The sequence below is a fragment of the Hetaerina americana genome, unplaced genomic scaffold (genome assembly GCF_022747635.1).
Source record: "Hetaerina americana unplaced genomic scaffold, ioHetAmer1.1.p SCAF_7, whole genome shotgun sequence".
In the NCBI taxonomy this organism is placed as follows: Eukaryota; Metazoa; Arthropoda; class Insecta; order Odonata; family Calopterygidae; genus Hetaerina; species Hetaerina americana.
This window is the reverse complement of record NW_027287316.1, coordinates 87,533,780-87,558,866: the sequence shown is the minus strand read 5'-3', so window position 1 is coordinate 87,558,866 and position 25,087 is coordinate 87,533,780. Positions and strand designations below refer to the sequence as shown.

General features: G+C 38.3%; 1 protein-coding gene across 1 annotated transcript in view; it reads right to left on the bottom strand.

Annotated features, from left to right (window-relative positions):
• Positions 1-25,087, bottom strand: part of mib2 (mind bomb 2) — a 77,412-nt gene that overhangs the window by 26,049 nt on the left and 26,276 nt on the right. Inside the window, exons 8-14 of the mRNA XM_071595849.1 lie at positions 20,992-21,125; positions 18,907-19,055; positions 15,692-15,848; positions 12,202-12,356; positions 3,457-3,649; positions 1,560-1,715; positions 273-481 (exon numbers count right to left, since the gene is read on the bottom strand). Coding sequence (XP_071451950.1) covers positions 273-481; positions 1,560-1,715; positions 3,457-3,649; positions 12,202-12,356; positions 15,692-15,848; positions 18,907-19,055; positions 20,992-21,125 — 1,153 coding nt within the window. The remainder of the gene's footprint in view (positions 1-272; positions 482-1,559; positions 1,716-3,456; positions 3,650-12,201; positions 12,357-15,691; positions 15,849-18,906; positions 19,056-20,991; positions 21,126-25,087) is intronic.

Below are 25,087 nucleotides of genomic sequence, written 5' to 3'. Positions count from 1 at the left end.
ACAGACCCAAGGAATGATGTAACAGTAACATCAATTATTGCCATAAAAAATAAAACCTCAAGGAGACATTTATAAATTGGTCAGATCATATTTTTCAAAGCTGATATCCAAAAATATAAATGATCAACTTGATAAAGTTTGCAATCTCACCAACAATCTTACTGCTACTGTCACAATTTCAGTCTATTTTCAAAGAATTTTCCACCATTTTAAAAAGAAGTACATATTTTCTGACAAGGGTACATGCAATCCTGATATGGTTAGATTCCTACCTTCTTTTTGTCCTGTACTCCTTTAAAATGGCCACAAGAGGAGGAATGGGCAAGAGCTGCAGAGGGGTTCGACCCCTGCGATTCTGTTTGTTGAGATCACAGCCCTCTTGAACAAGGTAGCACGCGATGGAGAATGCAACTCGATTGTCGATTGGCTTCATGCCACCATCCTCATCTCTGTACATTTTACTCTGCAGCTGCATGAATATCTGAAGAAAAGTCTAATGTTAAAACATTACCCTCACTTTTTTCCAAAAGAATCAGTCACTGGAGTGGTAGGCAAAGCAGAACTGCACACGACTGAATTGCTAAAGGCAAGGAAAGATTTTGTGCAAATAATTTTATGAACAAATGAATAATGTCAAATTGACCAAGGGATATGGCTGTGGCACACCATTTAACATTATTGAGTTGACACAAAACCTAATTTAATAATTGTAGAAAAAATTACTTTCCTAGCCCAGAGAGCATTGGGAACCAGTATCTTAGGCTGTAAAATTGCCAAGCAATGGACCAGGGCCTTCTTTCTGAGGAATCTGAAGCACTGCTGACTTGATGTCTCTTCTTGGAGAAGGTGCTCTGCCTCTAAGATAATAAATTCTCTTCTCAAACACCCAAGGTGGTTTGAGGAACAAAGTTATGACCCAGTGAAAGTGAATCTCATCAAAAAGAATAGATTAACCCCTCCCTTCAATGCAAATATTCCAAGCCCGAGAGAAAAGCACCTTTAAAATAACATTCCTTTTTATCTCCAATTATTTTTAAACCTAAATTTTCAAATCAAGCCTTTTAATTAACATAAAATGCTATCCTGATAATAGGGCAAACTTTTCCACGGCAAAAACATAAAGAAATACAAAGTCATGCATTATCCATCAGGGTGAGCTAGTTCATTCACCCTTCCAACAATATTTCTCCAAAAATATCTGGCACCTGGAAAATCATACAGGGGGATACAATGGGGGTCCAGAGGTTTCACTCGGATTCGAATAAAATACTGTAGGGTCACTAGTAAAATGCCATAGCCACAGGCAGAAGAATTTCAAGTACTGCTCATTGTGATGAATTAATTTTAACTTGATAAACAACAACAATATGGGTCAAAATACTTCTGTAGACTACTAGATTTCATGGCAATGTGATGATGCTCAGGGAGACTTTGAATTTAGCTTGGCGGACTTTTAATTTGAAAGCAACCATCTAACGTCATGTCTTAATCATTGCATATTATTTGCTAAGAAATTGCTTTCTTATTTTTCACGAGAAAAAGTCACACAGAGGACTTACCCCATATATAACTGGAGCTTCAAGTTCATTGATTTCAGTGGTAATGGAGGCCTGCTTCATCAATGCAAGATGAAGACCAATATCACCATCTTCATCTTCAGCATTCACTGATGCACCACCAGAAGAAATCAGTAATTCTACCACAGAACAATGTCCCTGAAGCAAAAAAAACACACATTTCCACCACTGGACTGATAATGAATAACTGCATGACACACACAGTTATCCAGTATTGAATAACCTAAAAAAAGCAAAATCATTGTCTAGAATAAAGTGAAGGGAAGTCAGGATTTGACCACCTAAACCTGGCTTAGGTGGGACAAAGGTTGTGCTGAGCAATATGAGAAGCAAGTCAATGCTTCAGGAAAGCATTACAGGCCATCTTGACACATTTAAATAGTTCAATCACACAATAAAACAACCATTACATACTTGGGCTTATTTGATTACTTCATTAAATATAGATTATTCATCAAATTAATTTTCTGTATAATGCAGGACTTCTTGATCAGTTTAATCAATTCAAGTGAGCCAGACACAAGGGGCCTCACACCAAAAACCACCCTTCCATTAATATGCTTATATAATGTCACTGACTGTGACTGTCCTTAAATATTCAAGCTTTGACAGTTCACGTCTGTCAATTACAGAAAATCTGTCAAATAATATTTAATAAATCCCAGAACGTATCTTTCCCTATAAAGTATCAACACCAATTCATCTAAATTGAAATTATTCAAAACTGTTTTTCACTGAAAAGTAATAACTCACGGTTACTGCCAACATAAAAATTATTAGAATATTTCCATATGCATTTAGCACCACATTATTGAGTTGAGAGTTGCTAATGTTACCTTTAAATATGGATCTCACAGTGGAAGGGGTGATTACTGACCCATTCAAATCCAACCTGTGCTCTCCAGGATGCAAGAAACAATCTTTCATACAAGATTAATGGCATTTCGAACATTATAATTTTGTTCTATTGTTTCAGGCTTCACTTCGTGGAAGTAATTAATATCCATTATTAAAATGGAAAGAAAGACTCGTACTTTTCCACAGATTTTATCATACGGTACAACGCGTTTCACCGACTTGCGGCATCATCAGGTACAAATTGGTCGGCGGCATCATCAGGTACATTTTGGACGCTCGAGGGCGTCCAAAATGGACGCTCTCGAGCAATTAGAGATTAGAAGGCACTTGGTGAACCCCAACACGACACTTTGTAATGAGCAATTATTCCCATACCCCTCCCCACTCCTCTCCGAGAAATTAGCCTGGAAATGGTCAAAACAACCCATCAACGCACCTGCGAGCCCCCACCCCTCTCAAATCCTTCCAACCCTCCCCGCACCCACTCTGTCCTGAGGGTATATATTCTTGCTCTGTCTGTTTTGCAAATCTGTACCTGATGATGCCGCAAGTCGGTGAAACGCGTTGTACCGTATAATAAAATCTGTGGAAAAGTATGAGTCTTTCTTTCTATTTTAATAATGGATTATAATTTTGGTTCAGAGGCAATTCAAGTACTCTACCCGCAGCCATTGAAGGTCCCTGCTTCAACCATTCTAGAGATTTGAAACCATGAATTACATTTGAGAAGTCTTTTAGATGACCTAAAAAAAGCTTTTGATGTGGTGGACTATAGAATGAATGACAATGTTATAATGATTACTGCAACCACCACTGCTTTTTTTTCAACTGGCCCCTGCAAACTCACACCCATTTCCTCCTATATTTTTGGAATTGAAAGTCACAATCTCAAATGTTCAAGCTTTGTGCATTCCTCTCCCAGCATTGCTCTTCTGGCCACCACTATTAGAACACTTTGAAGTGAGCAAAAGCTGGATTCAAGTCAGGAGCAGGGTGTGGGAGAGTGAGATGGTGTAGGTACCTGAGATATGGCCAACAGAAGGGGAGTTTGCTTCCTATTATTTCGAAGATCGACGTCTGCTTGCCCTTGAACCAAGAGGGTTTCGGCAACAGCACGGTGCCCATTCAGCGCCGATAAATGGAGTGCTGCAAAACCATCATCCTTCTTCACATCAACCAGCTGCCGGGCTTGGCTCAACAGACGTTCAGTGGCGCTTGATAAAAAAATTAGAACACTCATTAGGAAATAAACCAACAACTGAGGGGCTCTTAATATGCTTCCAGGTGCTGACCTTCATTAGGCCGAGTATTGAGAATCACACTGCAGTGAATTCAGGAATACATCAACACAGCACGTTGTCAAGAATGGAGAGATAACTCCATTGAGGCACTTGGCTTTCCCACACGTGAGAAGTGAACCCAGAAGTATTCACATTCAAAAGGGTAACATCCTCCCATTGTATCAAGAGGCATGGGTTGATTCCCAGCATTCATTCACATTCAATGAAAACACACCACAATCACAAATATTTGACATAAATTTAATGACCATGTCCCCTGTAGAAAACCCCCTTTCAATGTCTTACAATCTCAATTGGAATGAAGAACTACAGTGAATGGACAGGCTCCCTGAAGAATGGTGTAACTGGGTGTATGTGACCCCTCATCACAATAAGCCAATTTTATGGACAATAGCTTCGACCTTTTTCAATTCCCATCATCGATAAAGGAAAAGAAATATCATGTAAATAGGAAAATAAAGGTCATTTCCGATTTATTTGTCCTACATTTGCATTTATTTTTCACGTTTTTCCTCAATTTATGACATAATAATAATAAATTTGTTTACGCATTAATATTAAGGAAATGTCAAGAAAACATATCAATACATACAATTCCTTCAGTTCCTTCTGTCCGCAGACGAAGGAGGTCATGCCACACAAAATTTTGGAACACTTGTGATTATCATTTTTTCTGTTTCTTGTGAATTGTGAGAGGGACACTTCCTCTCCTTCTACAATAAACATTACCTTTAGGTCAAAGGCCGTGCAATGGGCAGTAGATTCAGCCCCTCATAAGCAAACCTCCACCTTGAAAGTAAACTCCAGTTCCCCCCCTTCAACCTCTTCCCATACTGGCCAGATATAGTATAGATGGTACTCGTATATTCCCTCAATGGCCGCATTGCACGGAATCCCATGAAAAATTCATTTCCTCCGTCAACGCTTCCTCTTCTCTCTCTCTTTCCCCTCCACCTGCTCGACCCCAGAAATCAATCACTTTCCTCACTCTCAACACTTCTCCTCAAATCTACAATAACAACCTCAACACCTGCACTCCACACACCAGCTGCCACCCATCGCACAACGACTGCTCTCTCTCTCCCCCATAACTCACTCTCCACTCGTGGTAGCCGTACCTGCAATAACCCAAACTCCCTGGGCACGTTCCTCCACCACAGTCCACATAACGCTCCCCTCCCTCCCTTGACTCCCTTCCCAATAACACAATCCCCCGCCACGGTCACCCTCCTGGGACACTAACACACAAAACCCTCTCCATCTGCACAGCATTCTTCCCAGGGATTCAGTCCCTCAGGCACATCCTCTTCCCCATCTCAACCACTAACCAAAGAACAACGGCAAACTTATCATGCAAACGTCCCTCCCGCATTTACTCATAAACGACCTGCCAATTTATCGGAAATCCACTCATCCTTCATCAAAATCCTCTGTCATTCACCCCACTACCCAGCAATAGAGCAAAATGCAAATTATGTCCCGTCTTCACCACTCCTTACCCCCCCTCTTGACTTACAAATCGCCCTCCAATCTCCCAGTACTCCCTCATGCATATCTCCCAATTGCACCACGTTAATTGCAAACATTGTCTCCCCCTCTTTCTGCTAACTCTCACCCTGGGCACCCCCGTTCCTGAATTCCTACGGCGCATACTTGTTCTGTATATTCTGTGCCCTCTGCATCTCTGTCCCATTTCAGTTCCTTTTAGTTTTAACTAAGCATCAGTTAGTCTTCAGTGCTGAGTTTAGAGAATTCGCGAGCACTCAAAAGTGATTTCCCTTTAGTTGTGTGTGAAGTGATTGTGCCAGTGTCTGTTTCAATTCTCCCTATCGATCCAACAAGTGCCGATTTGTGGAATTCCGTACATTTCAAAAGTGAATCCCATAAGTTGTGCCTGGTGACTGTTTGAATACACTCTTTTGTTCCCGCACATTAACTAGTCCTTTGTGCATTATAAACTAGCATCAACTTTTTCCTTCACAGTATTTTGTGCAAGTGCATCATACATTTGCATTGTCTTTTCTTTTTTAGGATTGAGTGCAAGTGTATACTAATATTTTCATTCTTTTTATTTGTTATTATTTTTTCAACTATCCCTCACATTCACCCCTGGGAAAACATCCTCTTTCAGTATCAATCTCTATTCAAACCTACTTAATATCCCGCAAGCCGCCACATTTTGCGTGCAGTAGCGTGTGTTAGAATACCAGCCCTTGGTGATTTTGGTGATCTTCCTTGATTTGTTTTCTTCTTTCGCCCTAAAACTTTCTTTCAATGGATTTTTCCATGGCCTTTCCACTATTAACAATATCGGACCCTTTCCATCGACCACCCGCGGGACTAGACCCGCATTGAACTCATTCTCCCCTTCACATCAACAAGATTTCAAACTTTCCTTTCAGGAATATGCCATAGTCACTCCGTCCCCCAATTCCTGCCCCTGTTTACCACTCCCCCACATCACCCACCTTGGCATAACGGAAGTGCATCCCTAACCCAACCTCCTGCTCTGGCAGCCAACCAACCACCACATTGTACGCCAACTAGCGCCACCCCTGAACGCTCGCCCCATGCCGCCTGCTCCACCCTTCATTTGTTCTTTCTCGTTTCTGCCAATGTCACGTTCCTACCAAACACCCTCTGACTTCATACTCAAAACAGTCCTCTCAGAACACCTCTGTGTTCCTTGCGCTCCAGCTTAAATCATTCCCACATTTTCAAAAAATGATTCAGACGAATATTCAATTCATTTAAAAAGTCTTCCTGCTCACTTCCACGAATTGTGCTCCATACTCTCTAACAATAGCTTCCATTTCAATGCACTAATCAAAACCTGGCTAACGTATTCGATTTTATCCGATTCTGTAAAAATAACCAATTATAAATCATTAAGTAACAATCGCCTTTGAAAAAGGTGGAGGGGGAGTTGGATTTTTTATCAGAAGTAATTTAAAATATAAGTTATTAAGTGTCAGCAAACCCAATTACTCCAGAAGGCCTGAATACATGTTTTTGGAAATAAGTATTCATATATAATAAATCTGCGTGGGTGGTATATACAGGCCTCCAAAAATTGCTCACCTGTCTGATATTGATGAAGTAATATCTAAATATGCCAATTAATAAGAACACTTCATAATCAGGGGGGACTTCAATGCCAATTTTAAATCAAATGTAAGCTCCTCTGAAGCCACCTATCACCAGAACATGTTTAATACAGGGTACGACTCTTAAATACGGACAAATGAAACTTTTGTTTGAAAACAAATTTATTAAAAAAATACAATGAATAAGAAATACTTGGTTTTTCCACACAAACTTTATTTTTACGACCGGGTTTCGACGAGGATCGTCATCATCAGGTAATTATTTCAGAAATATACACACATATATATACCCTTGCAATGCTGAAAATATGAGGTGAAGGAGTAAGGGACAGAGTTATTGGTCAGTATGGCTAGGGGGGGGAGGGATTACGGGGTGTAATTTGGTCGGAGAGTGGGTGGGGACGGTTAGTCCTTTGGGCAGGCAGGTAGAAAGAGGAAGGGGAACGGGGGGGGGGGGCCCCCGTTCCCCTTCCTCTTTCTACCTGCCTGCCCAAAGGACTAACCGTCCCCACCCACTCTCCGACCAAATTACACCCCGTAATCCCTCCCCCCCCTAGCCATACTGACCAATAACTCTGTCCCTTACTCCTTCACCTCATATTTTCAGCATTGCAAGGGTATATATATGTGTGTATATTTCTGAAATAATTACCTGATGATGACGATCCTCGTCGAAACCCGGTCGTAAAAATAAAGTTTGTGTGGAAAAACCAAGTATTTCTTATTCATTATGAATCGTTTCCACAAAGTGACGGCGGATACTATACAGTAAAAAAATACAAATGAAAATCCTTTAACATGGTGGTATCTGCCAAGATAGTAACATTACTAAATGTAATTACCCCCTTCAGCTGCAATGACCGCCTCCAGTCTAGTCCTGAATCGATTGTACGCACTCTATAAAACAGCACCGTCCATATTCGCAAATGCTGCTACGATAGTGGTGTGCAGAGATGGGAGATTAAGGTGCCTCATCTTATTGGTAACTCTTTCGACTATGCTGCAAACATAATTGAGTTTATGTTTTAAAAACACTCTACTATGGTCTTTTTTATTCTCTTGTATCATACGGTATCATAACCTGGGGAAGTGGGTCTTCAACTAAGTTAAATAAAATATTTATTATTCAAAAGAAATTGCTTAGGTCCATGTGCAATAAACCCTATAGAGCCCACTGCAGACCTCTCTTTCAAAGCCTTGGCATCTTAACAGTCCCTAGTGTTTTTCTTTATAATTCGATAATTTTTGTAAAAAAGAACACACATCTATTCCCATCAAATAATGGCACATATGCCTATGGGACTAGGACAAGAAATCATCCGTGTGTAGTGACTGCTAGCATGACAATGACGTCCAAGGGACCTCGTTCTCTGTGCATCCAGATATTCAACAGGCTTCCCATTAGTTTGAAAAATGAGAAATCACTCTCTATTTTTAAAAACAAGTTATTGATGTACTTAAATGAAAAATGTTTCTACAGTGTGAACGACTACTTCAATTCTGGGTAATTCTGAACTTTATATTGTGGCAATTCTTAACTATATGTGTAGGTGTAATTTTATTTTCTTTTCTCTGGCTAGTAATCCAGTTCCAGTAATACTTCTTGACGTACCCTATACGATTACATAATCGTATGATATTCTGTACCATACTATGTACTAGTCAATTGGGGAAATAGAATTATTATTATTATTATTATTATTATAGCCGAGGGGGTTCAAGTCCGGGCTATTCGGGGGCCAGAACTCCTTGAACCAGAACATGTCAATGTTATCTGAGAGCCAGTTTTGGACTAAATGACTCGTATGAGCTGGTGCACCATCCTCCTGTTGAAAGACATATTGTCTCCCCAAGGCCACAATTACCATCCACGGCTTCACAACATTCTTCAAAATATGCAGATAGACTTCTTTTGCGTTATTTGTCCTTTTTCAGAGAAATGTGGCAGCATGATACACCCTCACCAGCCGGAACTTTTGTTCGAGCAACAATCGGGATGTCCTCAGGGTCGTGGGCGAGCCAGCGATCATTTCTCAGGTTGATCTTCGTGTCAATGGTGAAACATTTCATCAGAAAAGAATCAGATTCGCCCCACAGCTTCATTTCTTAGAGAACACAATAGCAGGTTACAGCGAGCAATGCGCTTTGTTCTGGCCGCCTTCCATAGCATGTGTTGCACCTTCATTGTGTACGACTTGTATCACAGGTCCTCTTCTGCCATTTGACATATTCTTCGCTCGCTAGCATTCACTTCTGATGCCCATTTCCTCAGCGATCGCCCCTGGTCCTCTGAAATCACTGCCCGAGCCTTCTCGACGACTGCCGCAGATCGTGACCTGCGTTTCCTCGAATGAGGTTTCCTCGCCGGGCTAGCAAAACCTAACCCACACTTCCCCAAAGCAATATACTTGGCCACAATATCGTAAACAGTTGATCTGGGGTACCAGAAGAATCAAACTATTTCACTGGGCGAACATCCAGCGCGAACACTTCCAATACTAGTGGCTCTTCGATTGTACTTCCCACTTGTACATAACATCTCGACCATTTTGAGGTTAGACTAGAGGTTTTACTAGATGCCTATATCTTTCAAGAAAGCCAACTGCGACCTCCAGTGGAACTACAATATGTTAGGAAATTCAAATTCGTCTGGAGATAACCGCCACACCCTGTAGAAGAGGCAATTAAATACTGACTCATCATCCACTTAAGATTTTGCCTGTAAAGCTTGTGAGAGAAAAACCAAGAAAATTTTTATAGTTTGACCAAGAGTCCTCACCCACAAAGCTTTAATAATTTCAACATAGTAAAATCTTCAAAATCCAACAACTGTTTTTACGTGAAAGTGGATCAATGGAATTAATGCGTTGCTCTGGAATAAAACCGCACTTTTAAAAAGTCGCTACACTTTTAAAGAACGGGCCGTATCTCAAAGTTAATAAGAATTCCATTTAGAAAGCCATTTCACAAGTCAACTGTCTTAGGCAACTGCCCTAACCTATATGATATGAAAATCAAATTGACTCCCCAAGAGTCTCCATCCTATCCTACCAATACTACACTATTTGCCCAAAATACAGGGAGAAAATTGCCCCATGACACCAATTGTATCCAGAATCGATTCCCTCACTTATCACTCATCCAAATGGCTCCTTTCTGAATTCGCTAATTTAAATACTGACAGTTCCCACTCCCTAAAAAGGAACCTAGATCTTGTTAATAGAATTCAAGATCATGCATTTTCAGAAGGAAAGGTTATGGTTTCCATCGATGACACTAATATTTTTCCCAGTGTACCAGTAGATATTGCAGTAGGAGTTCTAAAAGATTGATTATCATCAGTCACAGTAGATTCGAAACATACCGATTAGTTTATCAGACTCACCAATTTAGTAATGAACCAAAATTTCTTTCGTTTCCAAAATACATATTATAAACAAGAACTCGGAACCGCTATGGGCAACCCTTTCACCATTTCTGGCTGTTGTGTTCATGATCCATTTTGAGAAAAGCCTACGAAAATAAATCTGATTACTTCAACTCCCTTTATTTATGATATGAAGATGAAATATTTTCCATTTTTGACACTAATAAATATAAAATTAAAAAAATGTTGTTGAAATTCTTAATTGCCTTTTTGATACAATTAAATTCACCTATGATCCAGAGAAAAACATTAATTTAAATTTCTTAGACCTTTCCCTGATAAGAGTTGACAACAACATTCACTTTGACATACATCGCAAACCTACTCACACTAACAATTACATACTTAGACCTTATGGCCACCATTTGACCATTACAACCACAATCTTGCAGGATCCCACTCTCTTGTACACAGGCTGATAAACATCCCCATGAATGACAAAAGTTACAACAGAAAACTTGGCAAAATCAAGGATATTGCTTGGAAAAACGGGTCCGAAAGCACATTGATAGACAACATTGTCTAGAAACCTAAAAACAAGTAACTCACCACTGACTCCAGAACTCACTGAAAGGAAGTGTCTTCCCGGTACATATAATTGCCTTTCCATCCACAGCTAACGGGAGACCTTGACCAAATATTTAAGAAAATCAACGCCAAGATCTGTTTTTCTAGCAGCCCAAATTGAAACAATTTTAAGGGAAAACTAAAGATGAAGTAGCAATAACTAGGAAATCGGATGTTAACCACATCAACAGTGGCTCATGCGATAGATTTTACATTTGACAGACTCGTAGAAACATTTCAGCACAATACAAAGAACCCACCGCCCACTGCAAACACAATAGACCCGAGAATTGCAGAGCACTTAACAGAACCACACAAAACAATTTAAAACCACTCGAACAAACATTTATTTATTGCATAGATAAGTGTTCTAACAAATAAACACGAACATCACCAGCACATAGAGAGCAATTCAGCACCCATCCTGGTCGTAGAGTCGCCACTCACTTTCCCCCTCATTACCTTCAAACAATTTCTCTTGTTTCTTCTCTCCCCATCCCCCTCCCCTTCCTAGTTCTAACGGTCACTCATTGGGCCCCCCTCTCTCCCTTCACCTACATACATATGTATACCCCAGGTTACCTCATTCTGATTCATTTCAACCTTGTCTTGGAGTGGTTTTTCTCTTTCAGAGTGCGGAAGAGGACCACCTTGTCAAAATGCACGTATCCACTTTTCACACCATTGTGCTTCCCTTTGAATCTATATTTTTTTCCCTATCCTCCTTTATTTTCCATTTGTTTCTTTCTTTTGACTGAAGGGCTTTATTCCCTGCCATTTTCGGTTTTCACAATGCAATCAGGCCATCCAGCATTTTGCCCACTTCATTGCCTCGAGCATTGGAATTGCTCCACTGTAATACCAGGGTGATTATGTGTGTATTATTCCTCTGAAGTTGGTCCTGGGCATTGGGAATATCTACTCGTAAACCACTTTGAGCTGACCAGTGTGACTGCATGGGCATTTATAAGTTCCTGAATACGGTCCCTGGCAAGAGCATTATTTTCCTCATAGACCAATTCGAGAAACCCCTGTGTAAATATGAATGTCTCACAATTTTGAATGTGGGTTGGATCACTGGCAAGGGATTAACTTCCTCCATCAGTCACCACAACAATCTTTATATTCCCCTCCATTTTTCCTTCCTTTTACAGTAGTGTGGAAAACCTTTTATCGCTTGAAGAAAAAATTATTTAACACAGCCAGTCCACGTACTGGAGACATAAGTTTTTGTGGTCTATAACTTAAAGACCAGCTCTACACTAAAATAACTCCACAGCCCATCAATTCGCAGCTCTCCTCTCTTGCTTCATTAAGAGGTGATTCCACTCCAAAGACATGCACTAACTTACTCTTATACTTACAAGTTGTTTCCTTTCAAGGCTGCATGATGCAGAACGTTGAAGCCACGCTTGTTCTTCAGCGTGAAATCCACCCCTGGCACATGGCACAACATGTCGATAATTTCTAAGCTCTCTTTTCCGATGGCATCATGCAGAGCAGTATCCCCGTATGAATCCTGTAGAGATATGGAATTGGAACTGTGATAGGTTGGCCAAACCATTTCCTAGGAAGGGCCTCATGAATCAATAATTCCAATTAAGGCAACAACCATTTCAAAGTGTAAAAATCATTTGCCTTGACCAGGATTTTCAGCATTTCAAATGATTGCATTGTAATGTGCGTTAGTAAATGACTCCATTTAAAGTTTCTCAAATGGCATTTCCTGGAGTTTATTTAAACCATTAATGCTGGTTATTAAAATATACGTGCTTTCATGAAGGCTGACTGATTCAGATTTTCAAAAATCAATATGATATTTTATACAACACAAAAACATGATACAAACATTAATACATAGATTCATTTTTTGCCTCTAGTTCATTTTTGAAAAAAAGAAATTTACAGTGGAACCTCACCTAACGAGCACCTGGCATAACAAGTGGTTCACATGCAGGGGAAAAATATTTTCCAAAAATAACTTGCTTAGCGAGTGACTTTTCACCCAACCAGTGTTGAGGAGATTCCTGGCATTAGCGAATGCCTGTCTCAGTTTGTTCTTGGCACTTGTTCCACTAACATCTTAGTGTCCCGAGTGATCACAATTTTTCCCAAACTTATGTTAAGGCATTTTTGTGCTAAGTTCAATGAACTAGGCAAAAGTATCCTCAGGGAAAAAGCAGCGAGGAGACAACCATAGGAGAAACAAAATAATCATAGAAATGAAAAGTAAAATCATAGAAAAGCAAGAAAAAGGTGCGCTTGTGGCTGATGCTCATGCTATCAATTGACATTGACAATTTTCACTATTCTCAAGACGAGATTAGGGAGACCGGTACTTGAAGAGGGAGTTACAAGAATAACTACGCAAGGGTAATGTATTCCCAGCAATGCTGGAAGGAAAGCAACCTTTCAACATCGCTGAGAATATGTACTCCTTCACGCAAATAATTATGGTTAGGACTTCCTGGTTACCTTGCATATTGAATGAAAAGACAAGTCTGTAGGTTGGAAACCCAGAGATAAAATCAATGGAAAATTTAAGGAGGTTTCATAGAGATGACATGTAAATGTCCTTTTGATAAAATTTTCAGAATTTGTATTCCTAATTGCATTTAATCAAATTATGAGGAAAAACATGTCTTCCCTTATAATATTTCATATTTAGAAATTGACATTGAAAGATTTTACACATGCTCCCATTGCAGTGGAGGACTAACATCACAGGAATTATGGATTAATGAAATACAAGTGGTCAAACTGATACAATAAGTAAAATTATATAATTATCATAACACTGCTTACATAGCAGCACCTGCCAGCCTTCCATTTCTATGATATTAAAATTGAAATAGCAAAACAACTAACTTGGATTTTCCGTGTAGATCTATGATTAGATTAGAAGTTTTCTCCATGATTATGATTAGATGTTATATCTATAATATTAATTTATTATTGGGGAAAAAATTGCATATTCATATCATACATCTGTTTATGTAATACATATGAATGGATGCTAAATTACATCTTATCACTCATCAATTAGCACATGGATTGAGCAGCACATTGACTCCTGCAGTCACAATGTGCTAAGTGAAACAATATTTTTCACATAAAATTATACAATATTCATTTTGGTAAAGGGCTATAAAAAACCATCAACACAGTAATCAACCCGAAGGGAATTTAAATATATTCCTGGTGCACATCGCCACTGCCTTATTAGGGCAATACCTTGTACATATGGTCAGAAGCAATAGTTTCCCAAGACCTCTACATCACATTTAGCCCCTTCTTCTGGACTTAGCACCTCTCAGGCTCATGGAGTTTCTGAATGGTAATCAAGCAGGGCTTTAATTTTCAAATTGCAAACTGTATTTGAGCAAAGCAGCAGCGTGGGACAGCCATTCATTGGCTGGTGGCCAGGAGAATGCATTCTCTTCTGCTGTTACATGAACAAATATAGGTTCACTTTGAGATCTTCTTCTAGTCTCATCACAATTAATAACCTGTCGGGGCAAGTAACCCTCCGAATCTACGAGCTTCTTGAAGCCTCTGATGAAGTTCTCTCCAACATTTGAGTGGCAGCATGCTGCTTCATCATGCCTCACAACGCCTCGGGGTCTCAAACCACGCACGCATGGCTCCCCTTCAATATGTCTTCAGCCACTGGCGATCCTCACATCACATTAACAAGGTTGATGAAAATTAATAATTCTGGGTAAGTATTGCATTGCAATTGCCTTTTGTTTATCAATATGAGAAGCAACCTTTCAACACCTATCAAAAAAATTGTTATGAAGATATTCTTGCCACTCTGTGAGGCAACTCTCTCCGTAATCTTGCCCTTGTTCTTGAAGGGAATGCGAACTGTTGACAGATCAAACATTCTCGCCTGAAGACAAGTTTAGAAATATGTGTGATCACCAAGTGACACTATGATGCCATAAAGTTAATAAATTACTGATTTATAGAGTATCAACAATGTAGGTATTGAGGAAGTATTTTTGCAAAATATGTTAATTTACTTCAAGAAATCAAGAAAGTGAAAGATTTGGCCATAGTTTGGCTAATAAGATATGGAATGAAAAGCAATAAGTTATTACAGGGTTCGTCCGGAAAATAAGTGTACTGATTTTTTGATTTTTGATGACAAAAGGGGAGTCGTCCACTACGAATTTGTACCGTCTCACACCGGGCTTGTCGTGTCGGACTTCTTGGCCAAGCACGGCGTGGCAACGCTGCCGCACCCGCCCTACAGCCCGGACTTGGCACCACCGGACTTCTTTCTGTTCCCGAAGATAAAGAGGAGTTTGAAAGGAACGCGATACGGGACTTTGGACGCCGTCAAAGAGGCCGTGACGACATGTCTTCGAGAGGTTCCCGATGATGCCTTTGCGGGAGCGTTCCAGGAATGGGAACGCCGCTGGAACAAGTGTATCGACTCACAAGGGTCCTATTTTGAGGAATATTAGCTTAAGATACGTAAAAGTGTAATAAATTTTTTTTCCTGAGCTCAGTACACTTATTTTCCGGACGAACCCTGTATGCGATAAAAAATGAACCCTTTATTCGTGCTATCCACATTACCATTGCAACTTGGCATAGAAGGTCAAATCTGTTTCGCACATTTTACGACTTAGTGCCTACAGAAATCTGGCTCCCTTCAGAAAGATTCTAATGAGAGTTTACTGTTATCTCCAATGAATGCAGGAGCAGTCGCTGGGCATTTAAAGCAGACGAGGCATCAATTGACATCCTCGGCAATTTCTTTGACCGTTCAAAAGACATCCACAGATATCGACCAGAGTTTAAGCGTCAACAGATGATGCCTAACAAACCATGAGTTATTACCTGTACATTGATGTTGCATTTAAATTTCAGTAGAAGGCGAACACATTCCAAATGCTGTTTGTTTACTGCGACATGAAGGGATGTGCACTGTCCCCTGTTGATTGCATCCACGTTGGCCCCTCTCATCAGAAGAAGTTCCATTATTTCAGGTTGATTGCTGAGAAAATGAAGATATCAGCATCAAGTGAAAAATGTGGCCACAAATTGCATGATGAAATACAGTCAAGTAACACAAAAAGGATCACAAACCAACCAATGCCATCAATTCAGAACACACACCAACTTGCATTTAAAACACAGACACCTTTGTTTGTTTGTCTGGGGATTATACAAATGAAACACTATTTGGCCGAGGGGAATTTCAATCAAATTAGAATTACGATGCACATTAGGCAGAGTTCCAATATTAATATAATTGACTTTATGGTAAACATTTAATACACAATCATGAACCCTTGAGTTACAACATTTTATTTCACAGAACCAATTTGAAACTAGCTGGAAGGGAACCAAATTTGATCACCTTCATGAATGCTAATGTGCTCCAGACAGTTTATTAGACCATAGTGGAATACCCATTTCACATCCAATGGGGACCAAGTTTTTAGTACCTTAAATCAAGTCAACCCCCTCCAATGGGGATATCCTATAACTGAAAGAACAAATGGTAGTTTATTAACGCACATTTATTATTGATTGGCAATTCAGATGCCTAAAAATACTAATAATTTCACAGCTAAGCTTCCTGCCAAATTACAGTTTTTATTTATTTATTTTGCAACAGTCCGAAAACAGCCTTTGCACCTTTGCATTGGATTTTAAACAGTGATATAACAATTTGACAATTACATACACCCAAGCCCTAGGTGGAGGAAAAACCACCGAGGTGGGAATCGAATCCACCACCTCTGGATTGGCAGGCGAGGATGTTACCCCGCTGCCACCTGGTGGCAGCGGGGGTAACATCCTCGTATACATCCTGTAACATAATTTAAATATTTAAAAAATAAATTAAGAAGAGAATGCTTTCTAGCTCATTATTTAAATTCCACTTTCCCACAAGACTGGCTCACTAATGCATAGGTATTTTTCCAGAAAACATTTGTTGAAAGTATGTGGTTCTCGTATCGCAGTATCTCGTTCTTCGTTGAGGGAATTCTTCATATTTTTGTATTTTGCTGATTCTCGCTCCCGGCTTCCACAGGCACACTGCTCCGTAGCACAGCATCATTCCTTCATGGATGGCAGACCGCACCCAGAAATTTCTAATATTTTTGGGGAACTAATATTTGTCAATTTTATGCTTAGGCATCATGGGAATTCAAGTAGAACCAATTATGCATCACATTTGCTCTATGGTTCAGTAAAAAAGAATGGTATTCTATGTTAGGAACAGTCATTAGAAGCCATCCTCTCATCAGGACCCTGGGAAAGTCACTATTTAAGGAACTGAAGAGAACAACATTGCCATGCATATTCCTCTTCCTTCAATGCTCTTCACATGCAAAAAAGAATTGTTGCTTGTTTTTACAAAATTTCAGCATGCAGCAACACTTGACACGTGTGGAAAAGGAGAATGTGCACCTGAAAAATCATCCCCTCTCAACCTCTCGAGAAAAGCCCTCACCATGCAGCCTCACTTATTTATAATAAATTGCCAACGAACATTAAAATAAACCACCGTGACTGCTTTTAAAATTTAACTTAAGAAGCTATTACTCCACAAATGCTGCTATAGCACAGATGAATACTTGGTTGACAATTTGTAATTAGAATGATGTTTTTTGTGTGACGTTGTGTTCTATGAGGTAATGTTTTGCGTATAACGATTATTTCATTTCTTTTCCTTACTTAACCGACCATGTTCCATGTCATTCACTGACGAACAGAACACTCAAGTTATTATTATTATTGTAGTTCTCTAAGCTACATGCCACACAAACAACTTTGCTGTGAGCACTTTTGTTCTAACAAAAGCCGTTTTGCTTCCATTTCTCATTTAATAATATATAAACATTTTATTTGCTTTTCCTGTTCTCCACATCAGATACAGCTCATGTCATCACTGAGGGTTTTGGAGCAAACCTCTCCATTTGTCATCATTGATATTGGAATGAAAACAGCAGAGCATCAAAATTGATCATCCAATTTGACTATGCATGTTACCTGTCATTTTAATAAAACCTGTGCATAGGAGGGAGCCATTTCAACAAAAGGAATCTAATTAAAAGAAATTGGAAATTTCTCCGAGTAATCAAATTTCTTATCATTATTATACATTGCATTCCTCCGAGATATGAGTAGATATTTTCTAAGTCAATTCGATCCATTAGGTTATTTTTCATTATGCATTATTACAAAATAAAATATTTTCTCATGCTCAGGCAGATGAAGTAGAGATTGAGGAGAATGGAGTTAAACTAAGGCAGCTTTTGATCTCTTATTCTTGCCACATTCGGATGACCCTCAACTTTGCAATGCACGTGCTTGGGTTCACATAGCCCAATCTCATATTTGCATTATCAAATGGAATCTATTGCATGGAAGTACATGGAATCAAAAATAATTTCATTTCTTTAAAAAATTTTGAAGGTGGGCAACTGTTTGCACTAGTCAAACAGAAAATTGCTCAGATTTTCATGAGTTAAGTTTTTCACATTTACTCGGGAGTGTAAATTGTCCCCTGCTTGACAATGGAAAGATATGGTTCTCATGTTAGAATCTGTATTATTCTGGCAAAACGACTTTAATTGCCTGACTATACCTCAATTAAAAAATGGAAAAAATGCAATTTAAATATTATAGTACCTATAAAAAGAGAAACTATGAAAGAATTCAAAGTATGAAAAATTAGAGGGATTGCCGAAAGAGTGTATTTTAAGTGCTGGATCTTCAAATATCCCCGCATGGCATCATGTTGGCTGTATAGGTTTCTAAATAGGAACAAACTGGTAAACAAGGCTGTGTGTGGTGAAATTAGTACGTGTTGGCATCAGGACTACAACTGCTGCAATTCACACTTTTTTCCGAGGTCCCTAGAAAAGTGCAAATTAGAAGTTCTACTGATTAGCACTTACTTTTCCTGGTAAAAGAGAGATTTTCCACAATAACTCCTTTATTTTGCTCTCTTGCTGGAGCATATTCTGATTGAAATCTCTCTGAAATTGACATAATCCTAAGACAATTAAGTAATCGCTCTTATGAGTAATATTTACCCAAATGCAGAGTAATGAAGAGCAGTGTCTCCATCATCATCGGTCACCTCCAAAACGGCGCCAGCACTCAGGAGGAGCCGCACTAAATCCACGTGGCCTTGATGGCACGCAACTTGCAAGCAAGTCTTCCCACTGCTCTTCTGATCCAGCTGCAACAAACGTACACAATCATTACCTAAACGTGGCCCTGAATGTCAGATGGACAGGAAAAATTAACACTTTTGCAACTGATGATTTAAATGGTTGCTTCTTCATTATCAAAAAAATTATGAAATATGAAAACAGGATAACTACAGAGATAGAGTAATTCTTGCCCTGTGAAACGATGCTTCGTTTTTTGGGATTTGTAAAATAGAAAGTGGTACACATTTTTCCTTAACATAGTGCATTTCATGATAAACAAACTGAATTCTATGTTTAGGTTTTGAGTAATAATAAGAAAATGCTAGATAATCTATTGTTATGAAATTGGTGAATATTCCATTCTGAGCTCATTTAGTCATTATCTGCAACTAATTTGAAAAAAAAACTGGTGTAAAAATAAGATTTTTCTTTTTCAGTGTCTCTTCACAGTATTGCTATGTTCTCTGTTTAGGTTAAATGAAATTGAAAATTGCTAATTCAATACCGTTGAAACAACATAGTTCTTTCGATGGAACAAATTCTTTTACTTTTGCTTAAAATTGAAATGGGGGACCATCAGTAAGTTGACAAATTACTGCAAACAGCACATGATTTTCAAGATAAGTCCAATTCAACTTTTTTCATACTGATTTGAAACATCTTTTAAATTTTAAAAATTCAAAATAAAATAATTTAAAATTTTTTGCTTGACATTCTGTTTATCATCATTCTACATTTTTAATAACCCATGCACCACTTCCTAAATTAATAACACAAATATGTTTTAAAGAGTTTTAAACATGTTGCTAAGTTGTGCCAAAAAGTAGGCTATGGATATTTAGGTAAAAAGCTATTATTTTTCCCGAGAAGATAACAGAACATACAAATATGCATTAATTTTTCATGAACAATTAATCCCTTAAATTTACACTCTATAGTTAATAAAAATTATGATATTAATGGTGGTTCGCCTCTATTGTGCTTCAAAAACTTGATATGGGTTAATTTAGCATGAAATGGAAAATTAAAGCAGATTTTAGCACTCTGCATTTTTTGACGATGGAGAGAATTCACTCAATGGCTGGCATGCATATTTCATGCCAAGATCACAATCAGGTGGTGAACAACTATTTGAGATTGCAACAGTTTCTGCACGTCAGTGCTATGCAACAGTGAGTTATGGAACATTCTGCATGGCACTGAAGTGTATGCTGATTTGAATAAAGATTTGATTTATCGTTGTAAGGCTATACTGCAGATCTTTCCTTTGTGTAAGATATGAAAAGTTAGGCATAGGAATGTTTTCGGGCATACTAGTAACTAGACATTTACATTTTATTTGAACAAACATGCCAATTCAAATGGCTTTTAATTTTTGCTTTTGCATAGTCATCTCTTTCTGGGATGGAAGTCGAGAAACGGAAATGTTGCTTCCAGTTTTTATTGAAGTGTAATTACATGTACTTGTCATAGTCTATTCAATGTTTTAAGAGGGCTGATTGAATTACTCAAATAGCCTACGTATTTCAATTACCGAAAACTATAAGAACCTAAAAGTAAATGGTCTAGTTATAACAGTTGAGTATCATATTGAAAATCAGTCGATTAGATGTTCAACTTAAAGGAAAAAACCTTGCACAAATAAAAAATGAACGTATTAAAGATCACTTTTCCAATATATATTATCAATAAGAGTGCAATGGAGTGTCCCTTTGATCAGCAAATCAAATTGTGTAAGTATGCAAACAATAAACTGATTGCATGGTTGATTTCACATCCCACCAAATTTCATACTTCAACAAAGTTATCAGCTAGGACTTTAATTATTCCACAAATTAAATCAGCCTATGTTTGCATGTAAACCTTAGTATGAGCTCTCTGAAAGAAAGGGCCAATGACACATGCACGTCCAACGTTTATGACTTGAGAGAGGAAACCAAACCTTCCCCATAATGTACTCACCTTGTCTGGAAATTTGTGGAGCAAATCCCTGACAATGGCCAAATGACCCTGGGCAGCCTCCCGCACTAACTTATCTATGCTGGTACTTTCTAACTGTTGCTCGAGAAGATTTGACAACAATGATGCTAACGGATCTATAATGGACCGAGAGTCATCCAAAGAGCAAGGTCGAGGGGAGATGAGGCAGGCAGGAGTGGCGAGAGAGAGAGAGAGAGAGAAAAAAACAAAGGCATGTCACATCGAAAAGACAGGAAGGGTTCAAATCATAGGAATGGCTGGCCAAGTTGGAAATCGGTAAATACCTTCTTCACATTGCATTCCAGATTACTCACGACTACATGTTACTAACTCGTGTGAAATGTGTGAAAAAATAATCCCAGAGAGCAAAGGTCAAGGAAATCTCTTTTCAGTTCAGCCACAAGGAAAACGTGTGCGCATTATGGGATGCATTAGGGCCAGGCAGTTGTCAATCTATTAATTTTGAAAGGCATATTTCATACGCAGAGTAAAATCAAGTCTCATCACAATAAACTTGAGGAAACCAATGATCAGCCATCAAAACATCAAACTTAATTCATCAAATATATCACTTTAATCCATTGATTCCAGAGTAAAAAGAAAATCATTCTTCCATGAATGGTTTCCATCTGTGATAGAATTTAAAAATATGCATCAATTTTTGACAAACAGGGGCCTTAGAAATTTTTCTTGCACATGCCTGTAATCAAGATATTTGAACTTTACCCCCTGCTGAATAAAACACTAAAGCTTAATAAAATCTGGCTTGATCAATCATCATTGAAAAACCATTTTCCAGAGCTGAAAGGTTTGAATAAATCTTCATGATGTTTGCAGATATAGTTGCACAGCTATTACTCAATATATATCCTTCATAAGTGTCACAGATTTCGACTTCATATAAATAGTGAAAAATTAAACCAGAATATGAAGGAGACCTCAAGGGATCTGGGTTTGAATCCTGATCAAGGCGAATGATTTTTACACCCTGACATTGTTGCATTAAAACTAGGTTTCAACAAATTGAGTGGCTTAGGGCGTGATGTGGTGGAAGTTGAACATAATGAATAAATAAAAAAAATTTTATCAAGTGGAAAAGTGCTTTGATCTGTCATTCACTGGGTTTCAACGTTGGACGTCATCATCAGGTGGTCTTCATAGAAGCATACTTGGTAAATATACCTTCAGAGTGGGGGGGGGAGGGAGGGGGGTTGGTCATAATGGGAGGGGCAGGAGGGGTAAAAAAGTTAAAATGTAGCTGGGAGGGAAAGGGAAGTATGGCCTTCGGTGGTGTCAATGGTTGGCTGTTAATGGCGATTTGTTTGATACCCCCCGTGGAGAGAGCACTGGGTGTGAAAGAGTGGTCGATCTAGGAGGGGAGGAATACAACATTTCATTGACAATTTCATTCTTGCAACGAACACATTATAAAATTTCTAACTGGTCCAAATCATCAAGTCTATGGTCTTAACAATGCAATGATTTCAGAGTGTAAAAATCATTCGCCTTGACCTGGATGAGGTAAATGATTTTTATACTCTGAAATTGCTGCATTGTAATGCTTGCAATTGCAGATGCAAAATTGTAAATGACTCTATTAAAAAGTTACTGTTGCAGCATCTCCCAGTTTCTTGTAATCATTGGTCTTAATTTTTGAAATGGAGAATTGCAGTTTCAAAGTAACTTGAGTGGTCACTTTCAATATGGTACTTTACTAAGAGGGATGCTATATTCTCATTCTTTACACACATTTTTTCTTTTATCCTTTCTTTATAATTCCATCCCGTTTGCCCAATGTACTTAGTGGAACACTCCAAGCACTTGATTCATACACACCACACCTTTCGTTTTTGGGAACTTTGTCTTTAGTGTAAGAGATCAGGTTCTTAAGGCTTGAATTATTGTAAAAGGCAACTTTAATTTTTTCTTTTGGTAAATTCCTCATTACTTTTTGAGATATATTTCTTAGATAGAGAATTCATCACCATTTGGCGGTGGGATCTTTTATACAGTCAGGGCTGTTGCATATGACTATTTTAGTAAGTTTCTCCCTGTAACGTTTATTTATAAGTTCTTCTGGATAGCCATTGTTAACTGCTAAAGTTTTAATCAGGTCAAGTTCCTTATTTCTACTAGAATCTGACATAGGAATCGAGGCTAATCGGTGGACCACTGCATAAAATGCCGAAAGCTTTATGGCAAAGCAATGTCTTGAAGTAGAATTAACCACCTGATGATAACATACAATGTCGACACCTAGGTCGTGTTTTAAATTTAGTGAGTATGGAATTACAAATTTCTTAATTTCATTTCACTGTGTTATGCAAACTCCATAAATTTAAGCCAGAGACAACAAATAAACTTACCATTTATAGAAAACATATCTGCATATGGAAATTCAAGACTTGTTATAATGACAGCACTTGATTTGATTGAACAAAGCTGCCACTGAATGGCCAAATACACCCAAATGTAATGGACAATATCAATACCTCAATTTAACATTCACTACTCCCTTTAAAACATAGCAGACTGTGGGGAGATTCTCATATTTCCTTGGCCTTGCAATTTTTTTAACATAATATAGAATGAACAAGAATGGTATTTAATATTTCTATCATAATTAAATTCCACTTTAATGGGTATACGGAAAGAAAGTATTGCATTGTTTCATGCAGTTCTTTGTATATAAATTGAAAGTGCATTACTGGGCTCAATGCTAAGTTGGAAAAATGAACTGAAAAAGCTAATTTTCTTGGAATATTCATATATTACATAAAATAATGTAAATGCAACTAACTTTCACATTGTGTCATTTTTACTAGCACTTGAGCCGAAGAAAATTAGGTGCATGTTTCAACTAACTGGGGGGCGGGCGGTGGGAGAGGATTACAGACACAACTTTGGAATGTGAGTTACAAAGGTAACCTTCCCATGCTGAATTGGATCTTACAGACTGTGGGATATAAATGTAGACACCAAAAATATACAACAAACTCCTCTATGAAAACATAATGATGTAAAAGACATGTGCACTCAATTGTACTAAAACAAATGGAGACTTAAAGGTACTGATTGTGCAAAAGGGATACGAAACTATGGGAAAAAATATTTTTGGAAACCCTTACTTTTTCGAAGGTGTACTCTGGAAAGAACAAAAGATAGAAACTTAGACATCAACTAAATTATAAAATAGCAAAATCATCACACATTTGTCAAACATGTCATGTAGATCAATTTCTATGGCTAAACAACACTCGGCAACAATTGCAGACCTTTGTTTTAGTTTGGAAAACCCTCCGACTCATAGCTTGCACTTGCATTGGAACACACCAAACAAACAATAATAAATTCTCAATAATCAAAAAGGATGTATTGTCACAAAATGGCATTGCGCAGAATGCAACGTGAATATTTACTGATAATCACATTGTAAATTGCATTTGTAAATTTGCAAAGCTGAAGATATTAAATGTTTGCAAATCTAACGCAGAATTAATAGAGTAAAAGTTAATAAAGTCAGTTTGTTATGTTTGAGCATTGTACACAGGAGTTGAAAAGGCTGGAATTTTTTCCAAAATATGAAATCCCAGAATACATACCTGAGAATATATTTCAGAGGGTTAATTGAATTTTCATATTTGAACAGGTTCCTTTTTACCCAAAACCCCGGCATAGGTAAAGGGTTTTTACATCATACATGACTAGCAGTCAGTTCACCTTTGCCATATATAGCTGCACCCGTAAATGCTACAATTATCCACAAATATTTTGCTAACGTCTAACTTATGCAGTTGAAGCTTTTCGCACAAATGATGGAGAAAACTACTATGACAAAGATTACCCTGACCTGAGTGAGACCCCATCAAACACAAAATCAGCTGACTGGCACACATTAATAAGCCCTTCATCAATGGATATTTTGCTCTGGGGACACAGCCACCAATAATCGCATTACTCCTGCCGATATCCTGCCCACTCAAATTTAAATGCAATGAGTGTGGAGTACTGGGAGACTGAAAGGAAACTCACACATTCAAGCGATACCCTTTGATGATGAATTAGTCAACACATGCTT